This window comes from Dipteris shenzhenensis, chromosome 22, assembly GCF_047967505.1.
Source record: "Dipteris shenzhenensis isolate YYH24624 ecotype China chromosome 22, Dip_SZ_1.0, whole genome shotgun sequence".
NCBI lineage: Eukaryota > Viridiplantae > Streptophyta > Polypodiopsida > Gleicheniales > Dipteridaceae > Dipteris > Dipteris shenzhenensis.
Genome location: NC_141617.1, coordinates 36,397,952 through 36,419,354, shown reverse-complemented (window position 1 = coordinate 36,419,354; position 21,403 = coordinate 36,397,952). Strand labels below are relative to the sequence as shown.

The 21,403-nt window shown below is 41.7% G+C and overlaps 1 protein-coding gene across 2 annotated transcripts; it reads left to right on the top strand.

The window, feature by feature from the left end:
* Positions 1 to 15,955: 15,955 nt before the first annotated feature.
* LOC147888053 (Chaperone DnaJ-domain superfamily protein) lies at positions 15,956 to 20,507 on the top strand. Of its 2 annotated transcripts, none has more exons than XM_087393618.1 (5): positions 15,956 to 17,246; positions 18,123 to 19,037; positions 19,174 to 19,259; positions 19,351 to 19,467; positions 19,875 to 20,502. In XM_087393618.1, exons 1-5 carry the CDS (start codon positions 16,977 to 16,979, stop codon positions 20,038 to 20,040), a joined length of 1,554 nt encoding a protein of 517 aa, XP_087249744.1. In that variant the 5' UTR covers positions 15,956 to 16,976; the 3' UTR covers positions 20,041 to 20,502. The 2 variants fall into 2 exon arrangements, with proteins under 2 accessions (XP_087249744.1, XP_087249745.1); XM_087393619.1 differs by lacking the exon at positions 15,956 to 17,246 and adding an exon at positions 17,973 to 18,043 and having other exon boundaries at positions 19,875 to 20,507.
* Positions 20,508 to 21,403: the final 896 nt, after the last annotated feature.

Here is a 21,403-nt window from a genome sequence, read left to right as displayed (position 1 = left end):
TGTGGGTGTGAAGCTCACTTCACCAGGGGGTGAGGTGTATTGTTATAGTAAGTCTGCACCAACAAGTACTTGCAACCAAGCTGAGTACTCGGCACTCATTTTTGGGCTACAAAAGGCGCAAGAACATCGCATCAAGCAACTTGAGGTGCAAAGAGATTCTCAACTCATGTGTGAACAAGTTAGTGGAAGGTGGAAGGTGCAAAGCAAAGGCTTGGTTCCACGACATCAACAAGCATTGGAACTATGCCAACAATTTGAAGAGGTAAAAATTCAGCATATCCCTCGAGCTCAAAATATAGTTGTTGATTTCTTAGCATGTGAAGCTTGTACTTCAATCACGCATGACGCGAGTGGAAGCACCACCCCAACAAAGCCACAAGCCACGAAGGAAATTGATCAGTTGTAAGGAATGCAAAGGTTGTGGTCATCATGAAACTAAGTGTTGGGCATATTTGATACGAGTTTACCGACTTCGGATGATCATCAGAAAGGTCCTCAAGGACATTGCTCAAAAGAAGGATGCTAGACTGCACACCCCTTGAAGAAATAGCATGGCGATTACAAGAACTGAAAGAAGCTAAAGGTGATGTGTAACCTCTCCAATTATTGACATTTGTCATGGCATTCTTGTTTGCCTTAATGAACAACCTCATGCAGCGCTGTGTCTCTAACCCTCACTTGTAAGGATGGATGCGATATCATGAGGGTTGGTCCTTTTAAGATTGTATATGAGCTATTCTATGCTGAAGATTCTTCCCGTGTAGTATTTCGCAATACACCAGTCACACCCTACCCTGCCTATGTGTGCTTTGTGGACATATCTTCACCTGATTTTTAGTTCAAGCTACCTCTTTCCATTGTTTGCCCATAGATAAGCCTCATTTTGTCTCTCACTTTTCCATTTTCCAAGCATGGCTGACATTCCCGTGTTCTGTGGTCAAGTTGAAGAAAATCCAAATGAGTATCTTGTGGCCTTCAAGCGCCTTGTGTTTCTCTCAACTTTCTTACTGAATATAGATTGCTGTTGGTTCTTTCCACATTTCTAGAGGGTTTGGCTCAAGTGTGGTATGAGAAGCAGGCCGATGACATTCACCAAAGCTGGCCAAGGTTAACACCAGCGATGATTGAGTATTTTGGTAAAGAAGAGGAGTTGGAGAATGTGTACCTACAGGTGGCGAACTTGAAGCAGTCAGAAGGTGAGACGGCGCATCGATATGCGGATCGAGCGGCCGTGCTCCTAGACCGTTTAATTGCCACGCAAGAGGACAATGCCGGATTTTGAGCCGGAGTGACTCAGCATGTGTTGGGCTACCTTGTAGCAGGAGCAAGTGACAAATTTTGCCTCAAGCTTAAATGGGAGAATCCAGAAACTATGGTGCTAGCACATGAGATTGCTTAAAAGTTTGATAAAGTTCACTTTGACCCCGCTTCAAAGAAGATGATTGTCCCTCCACAACCCCCTCCGCTCTGGCAACAACAACCTGGGGGGTCCACCCTAGGGGCATACTCCCACCCCCCATTAGGGATGTATCCACCGCCTCCACCTCAAATGTATGGTCCTCCCTTAGATGCTTACCCTCAACATAGTGTATATCCTCACCCTCCGCCTGGAATATTTCCCTAGCCTCACCCACGAGCCCCCCTCCTTTTTACTCCCTTAGCCCCTCTAGCTAAAGAGGCCCCTCTTGCAAAAGAACCCGAGGTCAATGACCTAGCCAAGGCCCTAAATGATCTTCGGCTTGAGATGGTGGGCATCAGAAATCAATCCTATTGCCCTCCAAGAGAACGTGCCAATGTTGTATGCTACGAGTGCCACCAGAAGGTCATTATCATACCAAATGTCCCAATATTCCAAGGGTGAATCTTCTAAGTGAATTAGGCTCTGAGGATTCTGATGTAGAAGTCCTTGACCTTGGAAAGAGAAGTCATACCACCTCAGACCCCTCTCCAAACCATGGACCAGGCCACCCCAGGAAGAAGGTGTCCTTCTCAGAGCCCTCAGATGTTGAGATGGCAGACCTACCAATAGAGAAGACTAAAAGATCCCGCAGGAGTAAGTGGTCGCCCTTAGATTTTCCCATTGGATCGGGGCAAGAGGACTATTCGGTCATTTAGGACCTCGCTCATCGGTCTTTGAGCATCATGCTCCCTCAACTGATAGCATTAAGCCCTAAGGTGAGACGTGAGCTGCAACAAGGGCTCTCAACAAGGAAGAGCAAGAAAAAGGGAAAGGTACAAGAGGTCTCTTCTATCTCTAAAGAAATTGATCGGCACCCACATACAGTAGATGTCATCATAAATAATTGTCATGTCAAAAGTGTGTGTGTTGATGGGGGAGCTGCATGTAATATCATGGTGCCCCGAATGATGAAGATATTGAATTTGAAATGCACAAGGCGTTCCTCCACTCAAATCAAGGTAGTAGATGGTCAACGACTCGCCACCCTGGGAGTCATTGAGGATTTGCCCATCACTGTCAATGGGTTGACCACCATTGTCAATTTCTATGTAGTGGACATCGAAAATACAGGCAAGAGTTACCCAGCCATACTTGGGAGACCATGGTTGAGAAAGAGTGATGCAGTTAGCTATTGGAAGATAGGACACATGTCTTTCGGTGCTTCTAAGGAGAAGATCCTGGTGCAACTAGGTGCCACGGAACCAGAAGAAGAAGAGGAGCAAGAAAGTGATACTCTCTCATCCTCGGTGTCTGAATCAATGGAAGAATCAGACGGGGGGGAGGAATTCTCAGAGGAGGAAGTTTACATGATGGGGGTGTCTCCAACCCTGCCACTTATAGAAAAGGTAACAGCTAGTCCTCAACAGCTTGAATCTATGCTTTCCCTAGACCTCACTCCAAGTGAGAAAGACGAGTTCCTAGAAATGTTCAAAGATTTCCCTGACCTCTTCGCAACTAGCTACCACCACCTTCGCCATGTGACTGCCATAGAGCACAAGATAGAGCTGAAGCCTAATGCGAAGCCTGTGGCTCAGAAGTATTAGAGATTAGGGCCCCTACAGACTGATACTTTGTGCTCAGAGTTGCAAAAACTTGTAGAAGTTGGGTTCATTGTTCCGACTCACAATATTGAATGGGTTTCACCAGTGGTAGTCACCCCAAAGAAAAACAACAAGTGGCGGGTCTGCATTGACTATAAGAAACTCAACGCAGCCACCAAGAGGGACCATCATCCTCTTCCCTTTCAAGACCTCATTCTTGAGAAGGTAAGTGGTCATGAGATGTATACTTTCTGTGATGGTTACTATGGGTTTTATCAAATCAGAATTGCTGAGGAGGATGTGCATAAAACCACATTTGCCACACCATGGGGGACATTTGCATTCAAAGTAATGCCATTTGGCCTCACCAATGCTCCTGCTACCTTTCAAAGATTTATGCAGATGGTGTTTGCTCCTTATTTGGGGGTTTTCTTGGAGGTGTTTTTAGATGATTTCTGTATATTCTCGCCATGTAAGGAGCATGTCATGAAGGTTAGGTTGGCCTCCCAAAGGGTCAATGATGCGAATGGTAGCCTCAATCGTGATAAATGCACCATTGGAGCCACTCAAGGGAGGTTATTGGGACATATTGTCTCATCTGAGGGCGTCAAGCCTGACCTTGAGAAGATAGAAGCTATCCTCAAGCTCTCCCCACGAACAAACAAACGTCAGGTATGCTCATTTGTCAATCTAATAGGAAACTATCGCCGCTTCATTGATCAATATGCTACTTTGACACGACCCATGACTATGCTATTGAAAGATGGGGTTGATTTCTCTTGGAATTAGGATTGTGATCATGGGTTTGTGCAAATCAAGAATGCCTTGGCTTCAAAACCCATTCTATGCAATTCAGATTGGTCAAAGACTTTCTATATCAATCCTAGGTTTGGTGAGCACACTTTGGCAGATATTCTCTGGGCCTCTAGTAGTCTTGTGGGAACCCAACGATATTGTACCTTCCTTGTTGGATGGCATCATTTTGTTCTCCAATGTTGAGGTTTGTTGTTTACATGATGGGGTGGCTTTTGATGTTGAGGTTTTTTTGGAACCCAAATATATATTTCACCTTCAAAGTACCCTTGGGCCTCTTGTAGATCCTTTCGGACCCACACTTGCTTGGTTGCTCTTCTTCTTTGTTGTCTTTGCTGGTGAGGCTCTTGTGGAGGTTGAGAGATGGAAGTAGACATTGATGATGATGCTTGACTGTTGGGGTAGTTGTTAGTGATCAGCACATCATGATGGGTGGATTCAAACAACCCTCTATAAGTGTCTTGTATCCAAAATTTACCAAGAATTGCAACCCTTGTTAAGGTACCTGCTATAGGACTTACTAAAATCTTGCAAGGCACAATGTAATTGTCCATGGAAACATTCACAATAACCTTAATTGAGGTACCTCCTATGGATTGAATTTCAAAGTCACAAAGTTGAAGGAGTACCTGGCCGATATATTTTAATGTTTCCCAAGAGATGAGGTTATTGCTTGCTCGCTAATCTGCCATGGCCTGTATTTGGCATGTTGCACCTAGTGATGTCAGCTCTACCCAAAGTTGAGATGGAGTAATATCTATCTCCTTATTATCAATGGCATTATCAATTCTAGGTTCAATTTGATTAAGTAGTACCGCTCTTATGGTGTAAAAAGGTGTAATGGCAGTAGGTTTATCCTTGTCAAGGTGCATAAATTGAGTTCATCAAGCACTTGGCAGGTCTATTGCAACTAGTGTATCCATCCATTGTAGTGGTTCTTCTAACTCCGGTATAGGAGCACACCAAGAGTCTTCAGCACTCTTTCCGTTGTCCTCTTCCTTATAATCTTTGAATACATTTACCGATGTTGACCTTTGGAGATCCTCCCTCATGGCTTGCTCATCCTTACATAAATAAATTATATTTAAGCTCCAATCGTGGAACAATCCTGCAGTTCACATGAAAAGTCTACCTAATATGATGTCATAGCCAACTCGCTGGTTGGGAAATTCCATTATGACAAACCACACTTGTTGGTAGGTTAGAACAAAGGTCTTAATCTTGATTTCTCTTAGAACTCCTATGTGTTGAGTTGTTGCTCCATCAGCCATTTGACTATGAGGATTGTGCTATCCATCTTAGGTCATCCCCACTTGGTTCAGCACTACTTAGTGATGATGCTTACACCAGCTCCTCGATCCAAGATTGCAGTCAAGCTCTTACCTTGATAGGATATGGGAAGTATTATGTTGGTGTCGTCACTTTCAAAGTACTGACCCAATTTGTTGATGGGTAACTTGGGAAATTTTTGGCAATCATTTGGTGGTTTGACTATCTCAGGCTCAGTGGACTTAGGAGCTACTATTTGTCCATTCATCTAATCTGAGAGGTCTCTCCATAGAGTGGGATTACCTCGTAATAGTGTCACAATGGCCATCTCGATCTCAATGGACATGAATGAGGCTAATCCTGCAATGTCTCATGGCCTAGTGATAGGTTACCTACCTATCAATTGCAACTCTTCTAAAACAATAAGGACATGTTGTCATCCTCCTTTAGTTGTTGCAAGGCGGGGTTTTCTTCAAACATCCGCTACATAGTGTGGACCCTTCTATTGAAGAGCGTGAGGTAATTGATTCTTCCACTCGTTCATGCACTTGCAAGGATTTTTTGAATCTATTGATTTCCTGGTGCCTTGGATGGATTGTATTAGCTCCCTTTCTTTCTTTGAGTCTTTGTTCAAAATTTTCTTGGCACTCACATACCAAGTTTTGCACCTCAATAAGGAGTTGTTTGTCTAGCAAGGGGTTTGTATTGTCCTAACTTTTGGGCACTATGGCACTACCTTGGACAGGGGTCTTAGTAATTCCTTGACTGCATTGAGAGGAGGATTGATAAAGCCTCCATTTGAGAAAGTAACACCAGAAGAAGATGATGTGGCCAAGGTGGTGATGTCTTCATCAGACCCATCTTGGATGATGAACCTATCATGGTCCTTCCCAAAATTAGTGGCTCGTTTAGCATTTCCACACATAGATGGAGTTGCCTCTCTAAGTTGAGATGTTTTGGTTTGATTTCGAAGTTCCTTGCTAAAGGCCTTAGCTTGAGATCTTGTAATTACATTTAAGGGTACTGAGGACACTTGGCCTCTCTTAATGAGGGAGAAGATTAAGACTTGCATTCTTAGGTGTAGTAGCTGGCACTACTGGTCTTTTCCTTGAGAAATCTTTATAGAGGTAGTCAACTCCACACCCAGTGCACAATGGTTCTTCCCAATGACTAGGTAGTTCCTCCACCAATACTTGATTCATGGTAGTGATTTGTGGTGGGGGGGTTGAGGTCCCAGTATGGGTGGGAGTAATGGGCTTTTTGAGCCCTAAAGTGCCCTTGGTTGGTACAAGTGGCTCCTTGGATAGCTAATTGCCCATGATTGGATAGATTTGGTGGTGTAGGTAAAGTAATAGGTGGTCATTGTTACTCGTACATTGGCTGGGGAATGATCGTAGGATATCGACATTGTGATGCCTCATGATTCCCCCATCATGCACAATGGGCACAGTAGAGTGCTGGCCTTAAAGGCAAGGGCACTCATTGGTGGAATGGTTCTCGGTATAGATCCCACACCACACATTATCATGACTTGGGGATAGGTGGGAACTACTAGGGGCTTCCTTGGCCATACCTCCTTCCAATTTTTGGTTTACTTGATTTAATAAACTAGTAGCCATCTCTTCCATATTCATACCCTTGGTGGGAGGGGTTGGCTAGTTGAATTCACTTGAAGTAGTGGGCTTCAAGATCTATGATATGGTCTTCCCTCCTTGGGCCTTTTCTTTCATGTTATCTAAGTGCACATCCACCTTGCTGCACAACTCAAACAACGTGGGATTCATGGTAAAATGATGGTCATGAAGCTTTGGATCCTGTAGTTCGATGAGGAATCGTGGCAATATTTTTGCATCATTCATTCTCTCATGAGGTTCACAATGGGAGTTCAAGCGTTTGATTCTAGTGATATAATCTTGAAGAGACTCGGCCTCTTTTTGCTTGACCTCATAGAGCTGGTTGAGTGGACTCCACTTGGGTCCACTGGGGGCAAATTCCACTATGAAGGACTTTCGCAACATGTCCCAATTAAATTTCTCCTCCTGACTCAGTGCTCAAAACCATTGTCCAGCTTTACCATCAAGGCTTAAGCCAATTTATGCATTGACCTTGTCTAGATCCCTGATAACACCAAACATCTCACAGATCTGTTCATAGTGCTCAACATGGGAGATGGGCCTCCTTCCCCTAAGAACTTGGTGATTAACTTAGAGATCATCACGAGTTTACTTCTAGAAGGGTTTTGGTCTCTCCCCATAAATATTGAAGGCATGGCCCCCCTTCCTAGTGCTTCCACTAGGATCCTCATTGCCTCATCGATAATGGAGTAGGCAGAGCTTGAGGATATGGTGACCATGCTCTACACATTGGTGGTCTTGATGGAGGGTTCCATGTGTTTGGTTGCTATACAAATATAGGATTGGAGGATCTTGACCCACTAGGCATTTACATTGTGATTTCAAGTTGATTGGGCCTAATGGATTAGCCTGAAGGTCCTCTGGGAGTGGCATGTTCACCCTAGGCATAGGACTGTAAGTGGTGGTTGTTGGGTATGGCCAAGTAGAAAATGAAGGGACTTTGTATGTGGAGTGTCTTATTTTTGGACCTTCTAGATTACTTCTTTGTCCACCTTGTTCTAGCATTTGAAACTCTTAGGGGATCTTGAAGCCAAATTCACCCCTATATGACTAGCTTTCAATAAAGAATGGATATGGTGGTAGTTCATTGCCAATAGATGCAATGGCACTTGGTTCCCTAAACATTATTTTTGACACTGATGGTTGGGCTGACACATGGGGTTCCACCGGCACCCCATTCCCCCTAGCAAATGGGTTTAGCATGTCTATTGGCTTTGTTAGTCCAAGTCTACCCGTAATATTGGAAAAGGTTTCCCTTAATCTAGTTACTATAGATGGGGTAGGAGACTGGAAATGATTGAAGCTGGTGCTTGGAGCCATTGAGGCTCTAACATTGAAGGGTTCTCCCATGTCTCCATCTAGGCTCATTTATTCTTCAGAGCTAGATAGGTCACCTTGTGGTGCTTCGTGTAAAGCATAAGAATCAAATCTTGAGCTTGTTGACCCTAAGGATGTAGAAAAAGGTGTGTAGGTCAACAAGAGGGTATTTGAGGCACTATCCTCAGGCTCAAGATCAGCTCTTAGGACTCTTCCTAATCTGAAGTACACGTATTAATCAGCATAGTTGAGGCCCCAATTCTGAGGTGGTTTCGCTTCGATGCGGGGTTAAGGGGGTTCTTTGTTTTTGTTTTTTTAAATGGCCTTTATTTCAATGCAATCTAGATGCAAATTTCATCATTTTTGTCTAAATCTGCAACTGGTCCATTGCAAATTTTTGGTTAATATAGTAGCAACTTCATAGCATAGCCAATTGGTAAAGCAACGACTAGTAAAGCAAGGACTTAATTAATGTAGTGACTTGATTAACGCGATGATTGGATTAACATAGTGTCTTATTAACATGGTGACTCGATCAATGCGATGACTCAATCAAAGCAACGATCGTTGTGCTATTATAGCAGTGACTTGAGGACCCTCTGCATTATTATAGCAGCAACTTAAGGACTTGCTACGCTATTATAGTAGTGACTTGAGGACCTACTGCATTATGATAGTAGCAACTTGAGGACCCGCTGCATTACTATAGCAGTGAATTAAGGGTTCGTTGTGCTTTTATAGTAGTGACTTGAAGACCCATTGCATTAAGCTCAACGTAGTGACACACAGAGACACAATTTTGCTGACTGGTTTTTGGGCATTTCCTTGATTTTTGGAGTTTTTATTCAAGACTTTTTGTGTGTGGGGGGTGCTACACTACCCGATCTACCTACTCAATGCAAAAGAAAAAACAACTTTTGAAGGACAAATGGGGTGTTTTGCAAAAATTGATGGTTTTTCTTTTCAAACCACTTTGAAAATCTCTCCTAGAATCATTTCTTAGTGTTTACCTTTCTACAAACTTTAAACAGTAAAAAACAACAAAATCACTTCAAAATCACTCAAAATGACTTTCAACACCTCTCTGTCACTCACACCTTCCTATACACCAAAATGAATAGGTTTTCTCTACAATACTTAGCATTGGGAAATCGGTGGTAATGAGACAAGAAAATGCAATGCAAAAGCACACGTGGAACTCCTTGGAAATGGCACTAAAAATGTGTATTCTCTGATGGTGACTCACGTGTCATGGGTATCTTGCAGAAACACCAATGGAGTACTCCTCCAAGCTACTCTTGGTTAAGAGCAATGCATGCAAATGCCATCTACTAGTATCACTCTAGCAACTCTTAGACTGTTGCGTTCATGAATCCATACAGAGAAGAAGAAGGAGCGGGGAGGGGAGTGGAGAAGGGAGAGGGGGAGGAGGAGAAGAAGAAGAAGGGAAGAGGAGAAGATTACATAGCATTCATGAAAGGCACTATGAGGGAACAAGAGACAACTCCAAAGAGGAGGAGGAGAGCTTGTATTCCAATGTGTGCAACCAACAAGTGAAGACCTACGTCAAAACCATTTGGCCTTTTATACATGCCACCTTTTGAAGGGAGGGCCAAACCCAATCTCTTTACACCACTCTCTTTCCTCATTCTTTACAATCAACTTGGGCCTATTTGGCTCCAAGGCACAATCCTAGCTCTACGGACTTGCCACTATCTATCAAATAACATCACTAACCGACGGTGGCATACTGTTAACCAATTGGTTAACAACAAGGATCATGTGATTATCAACTCCAACTAATATCAACTTGAGATTATCAAATCTAACTAATCTCAACTAGAGATCTTTGAAGATAAGCCATCTCTATGCCAGATAAATCCTACACTCTAATGCGATAACAGTCACCTCCACAAGAAGATTGTTTGAACATCAAATCGAATTGACATTGATTTAAATTCCTTTAGAGCATCCGCACACCCTCACATCAAATTTTCTTATACTCATAAACCCTATCACTTAGCACTAGAGTACTTTCCTCCAAAAAAGACAAGGTAAGCATCGAATCAAGCTAATGTTTACATTAATTCTTTGAGAACAACCCACAAACTACCTCGAGGTGGTCACTCAATCTTTTGAGAACAACCCACACACCACGGAGGTGGTCACTCTATACAACACATAACATAGTAGGTTCATTAGTATTTTTTAATTTGCCATTTATAGACAAGAGGATGTTTAAATAGTACTTACAAACTATAATTACGAATATCAGACCATCTTTTGACACTTTTACATCACCATTTGGGCCTTTTGTTTTTGTTGCCATGTTGAACAACTAATCAAAAGAGAATTTCTTGCCATCTTTTGGTTTCTTTGATACTACTCCACATACACATCCTATTGCTATGAGAATCCTAGTGCTCCTACTCATTCACATTAAGGCTTTGTTGTATTTATGATCTCATTCATAGAGAGCAATTCTTATCCCAATCCTTTGGTACCATGCTCATGCATACACAATAAGGGGTCACCCTATTAATTGTTGCCACAAGTGATTTTCTCAATCATTGTGCTTGTGGTGTAGTCCCCTTAATAATGACCTCTCCCTTTGTCTTAAAGTAGCAACATCACCTTCATAATGACCTCTTCTTGTGTCTAGAAAGGTGAGTATTGCATGAAGCTACAATCACAACAAAAATACACCAAGGACTTTATGAGACATGAAGGTAGAATCATAATAAAAGAACACTAGGCACTCCATGATACATGAAAAGCCACAGAGCTAAAAACCAAGGAACAATGTAGCCTTGAGAAAAAGTTTAAAACATAAGAAAAATGAATGAGCAAGAAATACATTGCGCTATAGTATTATAAATATTTACAACTATAAGGCAAGCTAAAAAATGATACATCTTAATCAAGTAGGAATGATCAAGAGAGGAGCATAATAAGCTACTAGATTGAGAGCATATACATTGTAATGGTTGACAACAATGAAAGTGTGACACACCATGTCTGGTATGAGCTATGTAATATACAAAGAAAATCACACTATTTTCATGTTTTGAAGAGAAAGAAGCTTGAACATTACTTTTCAAAATAGTGGAATTGTCTATATTTCTCTATAATGTGCCTTCATTTACATTGAATGGCTATTTTTGAAAGTGACATTGAATCGATAATGGAATTGAATATCGACTCATTAATATTCTTGTAAGGATAATCAATTGTACCTACAGCTTTGAATAGCTTAGACTAATGAGGAATCACCACTGGAAGAGCAATTAAGATACACACCTAATGATAGTGCATGAAGTTGATGGAATGAATGAAAATTAACTTAGTAGATGCAAATCTAAGAGATGTAGCCACGGATCATACGCAATAGTTCCAAATTTGAACATGGGAACATAAGTTTGCAAGTTTGTATGATGGAATTAGTATTGTGGAAATGCATTGACAATACGCATGATAGCCATGCATCAAGAAGCAAGTTGAGAGGGCAAACCTTAGAGAAACCTTGTGAAATAGTAAAGCAACATAACTCAAACTTTGAAGTATAGACTTGTCAATGAACATCAACAGACCCTAGAACAAGCTAGGAACCCAAAGGTAAAAGAACTGCATGTCTTAATAACCAAACTTCTATGTTCCAAGCCTCCACCTTCATCCCACTATTGCACCCACTTATGATCCAGACTGTTTGAGGAGCAAGTATGTGAGCCTCACCTGACATACGAACAAGGAAATCAGTGAAGAGAAAAAGAAGACGAAAGTGGCAAAGGTAGGGTGTACATAGATCAAGGCCTTGTTTTGCTTATTTTATTGAGCGACTTATTAAAAAGGAGCGTAGCACATGGCTGAATGAGAGCTTAGCTTTTCATTTTTTCCCACTATGCTACCTACTAAAAAAATCTTAATAAATTGGGCTTTTTTGGGTCACATGGACCCTTCCTTACATTGGCATTTTGTAGGAATCATGGATGGTGTTGAAGAGAAAACAATGTAAGGAAATTGGTTTTGGGATTGTGTAGCTAAAGGCAACAATACTTGAGGTGCCTACTCCCATTTATCTATCATATATTAATAGGAGACACCTTTATGTACAAGGTAGAATATAGGGATTAAAACCTCTCAATTCTACACCCCATCGGCAAACTCAAGGTGAAAGAGAATCCATTGTTTGTGATTCTATGGATGGTCCAGTGGTGTGTTTGGAATGATTGTTAGATTCAGAATGATTCTGGAAAACAAGACTTAGAATCCAAAATCATGGAGCAAGATAAAAAGACTTACAATTGGACTTCAATTACTTTTAATTGCTTGCAATGAGATGACCTCTTCGCTCTCCTATTGATTAGCCACCATGCTAGGATAGGCATGCAATCGATGGAGGGCAATAGGTAGGCTCATTTGTTCTCCAAGCCTAGATATCTCCAAAATATACTTTTGCAACTCAAGACTTCTTGTGTTGAAGTTGTTGGAAAGCCTCTAGTGCTCCATAAATCAATGGAGTGAAGGGAAGAATGCACAGATGCACAAGTGCGTGTGTGATGTGGGCTTGGCTAGGCAGTTAAATGTAGAGCCTTGGACACAATGATGATTCTATATTATCGTCATGAGATGGGTGAAAATCAAAATGACATGGAAGAAGATGATCTTTTCCGACAAAGATGAAGTTAAAAGTCGAATGAAGTGCAATCCTTGAGACAATTCACATAGATTCAAGCATTTGCTATAAGAAGGATAGCTCAAGAGTGAACTATGCAAAAGTACCAAGAAAGTGTGAATTCTAATAAGATCTTTACTCCCAACACCTTAAAACTCAAACATGCTTGCACATGACATTGATTAACTACCTTGAGTAATCCTTAAAAAGAATAGCCTTCAAGGAAAATCATAAACCTCGAAGCATTTGCTAATTAGCTGTTGCAATGCATGTTCTTCTCTATCAATTGCTCCATGTGGAGATCCAGAATATGCAATCAAAATCTTGTAGTTTCCTTCTGTGTCGTCAATACAACAAGCCCTTTAGAAAACCTCCATATTAAAGCGGTTGTATGGGACCTAAATGGATGGATCCATTTCTTATCACCAAGTTGACTATTGCATCAACATCCCTTTGATCAGAACTATGGTTACCTTCAAGATGCAATACCAAAGACAAACGATATGCTCTCAATTTATTTCATGTCCTCAAGCTACTACTCTCCCCTTGCACGAATGTGTGGGTTATGCTACATGCAAAGTGCTATGTGCAAAATGCAAATTGTTCTGTGATGTGCATATAATATGAATGTAAGTGCTACGTGCTGAATGCAAAGTGTTATGAAAGGAAGGGCACGTTCCTTGGTCTTATAATTTTTGGAGAGTAAGCATGCCAACTCTCCCCCCACACAAATGTGTGGTTTATTCTAAATGCAAAGTGTAATGTGCATAATGAAAAATACTTTCAACTACTCTCATTTTCAATATTCAATTTCAAAAGATTTTGAAGCTCACTTTTGCAAAGTGCTATGTGCTGAATGCGAATTGTTATCTTCACTATACAATGCTATCTTGTTTCTTGATATAGCTCCCTGCCTGGATTTAGTTAGATACATGTATTCCACATCATTGATTACCTAGTTGGAGGCCAATGTATCTAACTAGATGAATTTTACTCATTGGGACCCCTTTAAGGTAGTTAGAAGTTGTGTTGAATATAACTTGCAACCTAGGTGTTGTGGATGCGAGTGTATACTAGGGAATGGTCGGAGCAGTAAATGAACTTCATCCCAGCTCTGATTTTCTCGGTGTTGTTGTTGGTCCAAATGTGGTTGATGGTTGCTCCATGGATTGTTGTGGGCAGATTGATTACTTGCTTTAATTTCTTTTTGGTCATGACTTGTTGGAGAGATGTTGTTGGGGCAGAAGTTGTGTTGTAATCGGTGTTGAAGTCCTCGACAACGTTCTAGTGTAGGAAGGTTTCGGAAGACCCATTCCAATGTATGAATGAGATTTGTTGTGCTTGTTCATGGTAGTTTGCAAACGTTAACTATTGATATGTGTGTTGATTATGTGCCCGTGAATATTGTTAAAAGGCACTGAGTGTCATTGTTGCATGTTCTCTCGTGTTGGACCAGGTGCATGCCTTTTTTTAAGTGTGTTGTGATTCCAGCACATAGTTTAACCGAAATGCTTTCAAAATCTAGTAATATGTTTTGTCATGCACTCATGTGTTTCTTGCAGACAAAGGATTGTTGCAGCATGTTGTCGGTTGCCAACAAGTCTTCATAGTGACCTGGGACTTATCTTGTGTTAAGGCTTTGCAATGAAAGGGGCCCTTTGGTGAACTTATCAGTTGGAGTTGGTCGAAAGTCTAGGTAGATTTGGCTCTTAGTCGCGATATATTTCATTTATGACTACTAGGTCCACCTTGATGTGTTTTTGTTCTATTTTGTTGAGGATGTATAGGTTCCTTGGGTCACGTATGTGGGATAGAGCAATGTAAGTGAGGCTGTGGGCCTTCAACATTAGATAAATCATATGATAGAGAGTCCATAGAAAGGCCTTGGGAACGATGTATTCTCCTTGTGGCTGCAGCCTACAGGTTGTATAAGGAATTGGTTCTTGGAAACGATGTTGAGATGGTTTTTCCTATTTGGAATTCACTTGTAATCCATAGTATTGGAGTCCATGATGCTGGTATGGTGTTATTGTAGAGGTACTTGAAATCTGCATGCATCCATGCCTGTTTTGTTGTCAGTGAACTCCACCCAAGCGATGGCTGGCTTGTTGTCTACATCCACCCCTTTGAATATTCCATCTGCACCGTTGACTAGACCATCGGCGATACCAAGATTCCCATAATAGATCTCAACGATCATCCTTACATTTAGGTGAAGTTCTTTGTGTAGGCCGCCTATGTTTTTTGGGTTGTCTAGGATGATGACTGTTTTGTGCTTTGCAGTCGTGCACTTTAAGGACATGCGGATTGGTGTCTAGCGAGGTGTACACATATCGTTGTGCCTGTGCTTTAGAGCGTTTGTATAGAATAGGTGAGGAATAGTGTGCTTTTCTGGTGGGTTGTGAAGATAGTTTTTGTTCAAGTAGTGATTCGTGAAGGTCTTCATCTGTCTGAGTGCCTACACATATCCTGTTTAGCACTTGAAGATATGGGCCTCTATCTTTTCACATTGGTTTTTGCAGTTTGTAGTATTGGACTTGTGTTCTCCAAAAATAATTCAGCATTGTGGTGGAAGATGATTGTTCAATAGGGCTTGCTTGAGGTTGCCCCCACGATGGAATCTACTTGATTTGGGTGGTCAAGGTTATCCCTGGAATCCGCTTAACACCATACCCTGGCGAGGAATCTGCTTGATTCCAATGATCGAGTTGGTCCCCGAGATCTAGAAGATGCGATTGTAACCCATAGAAAATAACCATGTGCACCCATTCGGCGATGTTGACATCATTCTTTACGATGAGCAGATTTCGCGGACAAACTTGATCACTGGAATCAATTGGATGCCATCGAAATTGACCCTTGTTGTTACACACAATTTCTACGATAGATTCCGGGGGCGACTGCGGTCACTAGAGATTGCGCAGAGTGCGGGGACAATCTCGATCACCGGAATATTCTTGGCCAAGATATGGTTTTCATGGGAGCGTGCCCAATGCCATGTGTGCCAGCCATGTGTGTGAAGACTCGTGTGTGTGTGTGTGTGTGTGTGTGTGTGTGTACAGTTATGCTGCGAGGGACTTGGATGCTACTAGCCTTGAAGTGTTTTCCCCTGTTTTTGAGTTTTTCCATTAGGCTCTCTTTTGGAGTCTAATGTCATGTACATTGATTTCATGTTAATTTTATAGTTACTGGTTTCACCAAAAAAAAAAAAGTGTGTGTGTGTGAATAAGGTAGTATCTATGATACCCCAGATTCATTCTCCACCCAGAGTGATTCTAAATATGGAGACTTTCGTTTGAGATCGTGAAATGTTTGCCAAGTGCAAATTCTGTGGATTCAAGATTGCAAATGCTCTGGATTCAAGATGGGTTCTTTGTGAAGCTGTGAAAATGCCGTTGATTGCATGTTTTCGAGTTGAAATCCGTTGCGAATTGCAGCTCTGAAAACCTGCTGTGAATTCAAGATGGGTTCTTTGTGAAGCTTTGAAAATGCCGTCGATTGCATGTTTTCGAGTTGAAATCCGTTGCGAATTGCAGCTCTGAAAAAACTGCTGTGGATCCAGATGGGTTCTTTGTGAAGCTGTGAAAATGCCGTCGATTGCATGTTTCCGAGTTGAAATCCGTCGCGAACTGTAGCTCTGATCGTTTTTTCAGTTTGCAGCACCCCTCCTCAGCCTCCAGCTCCTTTGTGCATCCCAAATCAAACCTCGATAAAACGGAAGTCTTTGACAGCCGTTTGGTGTGCATTCCTTGCTCGATGTGCGGAGAAGCTGCCAAGCACAAGAGAAAGTTCTGTCCCAATAACAGGTATGACAGCCTTCCCCTTTGAGATCATCGGAATTGAGACCGAAAATTCCCATCGATGAGTACATCGGTGCCATTTTCACACAAACGGAGATACTGGCTAGGAGCTTGCAATGCAGAGCACATCATTGCCGAGGTTTCGCCTGCGCAGTCGCCTCCCATAGGCTTCAAATTTGGCCCTGCAAATGAAAAGCATGGCAATTCCAGACGGCGTTTACGCAGGAGCTGAACTCTTGCGGCGTGTGCTGGGTTTCCATGCTAGAAACAAGCAAGCTTTATGTTCACTCGTATCTGACCCGCACCCATGTTTCTCGAATGAGAGACCAAAGTCCTCACCCGAATTTGTTAAGGACAGACCGTCTCTGCTTCCTACTCTCATGGTGAACTAATCATGCAATGCGACATTAGGGGGTACTGGCAGTTGTTTCTCTACTACTCTTTGTTGGCATCTCGATAGACTTCTGAAAGATGAGGATTTGGGGCTGTTTTATACGTTCTGTGCTGGTCTCTGTAAAGCAAGCAAGGGGACACCACAAAAAATTTAGCTCAGCAGCAGATATACGGGTCGAAGGCGGTGAAAATGCATACGAAGTGTTGGGCGTATCACCTAGCTGCAGTGCAGAAAGCATTAGAACTGCTTTCAGGGAGCTAGCAAAAGTGACGCATCCTGATATGCAGATTGGCCTTACACATTCCTCCGGTTCAGCCCGCTTCATTGTTATACTGTCTGCATATCAGGTATGTTTCCTAATCCAACTACGGTGCAGTTTTGATTGTTTCGCAACTCCTTTGACCTGATGCGAAATGCCTTTTGATCCTGCTTTTCGCGACCAAGATGTGTTGTTTCGTCTACCACACTTTAATAATAATATTACAAAGTGAAGGTTCATTTGTACATCGAATTCTGGTCTTCAGTGTTGTTTATCTTCTCCGAAAGATCCAAAAAACACCAACAATTTCCGGTCATCACATGCTGTAGTTGGACTCAGGGAAGCTTGGAAACCAAACATTTAAAAAAGGAATCTTGGAGTTTGGAGGTTGTGCAGTGTGCTCGAAATCTCAACTGATCTCATGTAATAATATTTTTTTGGGAGGCGTACCCAGCATAACTTTATGACATTATCTCATCCTACTCCTCCACTCTGCTAGCATGCTTCGTGTAGGAACCTCACTCTTCTATTTTGAACTTCTTGGGTTCACTCTTCTATTTTGTCTCACTCTTCTATTTTGCTTTGAACTTCTTGTTGACTGGTATCATCGATTTGCCGCAGTCATCCCTTCAATCCGTTTCATAGATCAAAGCTTGGTACTTACTGGGAGGTTATAGAAATTGAGAATCTGTGATCACATCAAGATGGATCCATTGTACTTAAGCCCAGATTTCTCCTTCCTCTTCTTTCTGTAGCTCTTTGCCCCTGTTTCTTTTTCTCTTGTTCCATGTTTTGCTAGTAGAGCAGTTGTAAATTGGCAGCCACTTCTATTATTCAGCGCAATTTAACATACAACTCTGCATTAAAGTTTTGATGACTGAGAAGGTTAGTGTCAATATTGCCTTTGCCGTCTTGAGCTGACTTGGAGAAATATCGTTGTGACTTCAACACACTTACTTTGCAGATTCTATCGAATCCAGAAAAGCGGGCCCAATATGATGCATATCTTCAAGAAATCTATAAAAAACAGAAAAAGACAAATTACTGTGGAAAAATGAGTAGTGATTCATGCAAGCAAGGCCTGGCAACTCAAGAGAAGATGGAAGTTGTTGAATGGCTAAGATGGTACAGGGTTATGATCACTGCGATGGTGAACCAACAGGAGATTGGGGTTGGCATGAGCTCACAAGATGACATCACAGAAAACCTGCGAGCAGCTCTGAAAAGAGCCTACTTTGGTTCCTGTCTTGACGAAATAGATGCACTTCCTGATTGCTTTGAGGCTGAAGAGAGGGCTGACACTGCAGAAGTAGATATACTTCATCTTGTGTCGGGGCGCAATTTGTTTGGTGCAGTACGGCAGGCGAGTGGATTAGAGCTCTTACAGGAAGGAATCCCAAAACATGTACCAGTCACTGGAAATTCAGCTATCCTCAGCAAAAACCAGAGTTCTGCTCCAGCTTTTACAACCCGTGCTTATACATCACTTGGGAGTACTGATAGAACTCTCCAGGGTTATGGGAAACGTGTAGAGACTAATCATGAATTCTCGAATGATTATGATCAAAGGGCTTTTGTGGACTTAGAGCTGTACTTGTTTGGGAATTTGGTTGCAAGAGCCACTAGAACACCTGTGAAGTCAACTAATGGGTCCTTTTCACAACTTGACAAAATGGATGAAATCACCATTTACCTGTGTTCTGATGACGTTTTAAGGCATAAGAACTCCAACAAATGTGCCGATGTTCGAAAAGACTTCCCAGGTGCGGTTTTGGGAACGATCCTTGGCCTTCGCAACATTGATTTTGGAGGCAAGTGCAAGGTCTACTCTCCTGGTGGCGAACAGACTCATATGATTTGGCAATTCAGGACACCTTTGGTATGAAATTAAATGGCCAAGCTCAAGGGTAGAAGCTTGCCAAAGATGCTCTTTTTTGTTGTTGTTGCAAGATTCCAATCTCGTACCAAACGATTCACTATTTTACTGTGGGGGACTCAGCTGGTGGCCAATGCAGGTAAAGCATATGCACTGGTTTAAGGTTAATGATATGCGGATGCTATGCGAATGCAAGTCTACTCGTGCACGCCTTCCACCAAGCAAGTAGGTTCTTCCAACTGTGCATTGCAGTGCAAAAAGGTTTGCATTTGGGACGTGGACATGTCAACTTGATGTTAAACCTTCATAGCTGCAGGTTTTGGCTTTTTGAGCCACGTTGTGGTAAGCATAATGTTGGAGGCTGGTATATTGAAACTCTTTGGCGTACTGCCTCAAGTCGGTCAACAAACTGGGCAGGCAGACCATGTGGGGTGTAAGTATCTTTTCAGAGCCTTATCATGTTTACTGGTTAATTCATTTTTAAAACGCTTCCCATTTTTGCTGTGCTTTCTGCAATTATAAGATAGGTATTACTATGAGGTGAGGAGCCCCTTAGGGCATTTTGTAAATCTCTAACAGCAATTGTTGTGCCAAACCATAGAAGCCTGTTAGTGTTCCATGTGTGTGACAGTCCATATTCAGGTATACGTGCTTCTCTTCCTGTTTTTCTCTCTAGTAAACGCTTGGTCTAAGCATGCAAAGGTTGGATTAAACATGCAAAGGTGGAAAAAATATCAGTAGGAATAACATGGTGGCTTGTGACATAAGAGCTACTATGGAAGACATGCTCCAGATTAGTGTACAGGAGAGCTCTTCAGCTTTATCTGTATGTTGTGACAGGCTTCATCCAGCGATGTACATAATTGGTGCAGCTTATAAAACTCTTGATGCAGAGGCCATCAAGAGACAGAAAAGGTCACTAGTATCCATGATATGGGGTGATTCAAATTTACATGCAGCAGCTCATAGGGCATTAGAGTGGTATAAAACAAGGTTCCTTTTGTAAAATATTGATAATGGTTTCATGTAACTTTCCATTTGTTATCAATTGAACGTCCCTTCAGGTATCACACAGCAAAGCTATTGTTTTATGTCCATCAGGTCAGGTGTGCACCTTCCCTGGGCACACCAAGTCATGCAATTTCGTATCTATTGAGGGCTTCCTGTGCACTGGAATTCCTTGTGGGTCGTGCTTGATGATTAAAACCTGAATAGAGACCCTCCCTTCCAGCACCGGCCAAGAGATTTGACACTGCTTTGAGTGCAAGACTGTAGAGGCAGATTCATGGAGTCGTCCATTGCCAAGCATATTTCTGTTATAGTTTAATGAGTTAGAACTCTCAAGTCTATGTAAAGAGGCAAGGCCCAAGGGCTGCTTTAATCTTGTCAAGTGTTCCCGCTTGTGTGTATCTTAGAGTACTTGAATATTTTAAATGGTTTAGAGTAGGTTGCTATGTAAAGATGACAAAGGTGGTGCTTTTGCTCGCATTGAAGGTTGCCTTCTGTATTAACCTATTTAATTTCACTTTTTTATGTGCGCCATGAGTCTTCTACAAGACATGCATAATATTATGGGTTGGGATGTGAAAAGATACATCAGTTGTCTATATACTGTGTTCCTACACGACACCTTTCCCAATATGTGATCCCAGCCTTGAGAATAATTATCCTTAAAAAATATAATTGTATTTTTCTCACATATGTGTAAAGTATTGAATGGCTAGATCCTTACACAAATTGAATTTGGTTTCGTTTAAAGGCAAAAAACAAAACAAGTGCAGTGATGTTTGGTCCTTGTGAGGGAGAAAGGTCAGTATAGTCTTTAAATAATAGTTTGCTCAAATGCATTTTTATATACCTGGCCTGGTATCTTGTGTGAAACAATATGATCATTGACCCTATTTTCTTACATGAGTTGTGTCTGGATAGTCAATTCTTTCCGCAAAAATATAAGAACGGAATCTTCCACATATTGTCCATGCGTTCCATGCATAGTTTACCATGACTTGATATGACGGAGTTCTCATAAGCGTTTGGTATGACTACTTGTTTTGCCAAATTGAACTGTCTCTCATGCTGGATGAGTTATAAGGCTTTAGGGAATTTAACTGCACATCTTGGCTAGATTTTGGTTATTATCCTTGGGAAAAACAGCCAATTAGTGCAGGAATATGAGTGTATAGCAGGGACAAGCAGTCCTAATTTCCTTGACAACTGGATGAGGCCCCTTCATCCTATAGGCCCTTATTGCTTGTTTTGTTTGAATGTAAATTGCCACCTTCTAACTATGGACATATGAGTGTAATTTTTTCTTTCAAATTTTCCTAGTTCTATGCAAACTTACTGGCCTCGTCTGTGTTCGGGATGAT

Coding starts and splice junctions, on each gene's coding strand:
- LOC147888053 (XM_087393618.1), top strand. CDS start 16,977: ATGAGGATTTGGGGCTGTTTTATACGTTCTGTGCTGGTCTCTGTAAAG. Junction 19,260..19,350: donor GCACGCCTTCCACCAAGCAA/GTAGGTTCTTCC, acceptor TCATAGCTGCAG/GTTTTGGCTTTTTGAGCCAC. Junction 19,468..19,874: donor GCAGGCAGACCATGTGGGGT/GTAAGTATCTTT, acceptor ATGTTGTGACAG/GCTTCATCCAGCGATGTACA.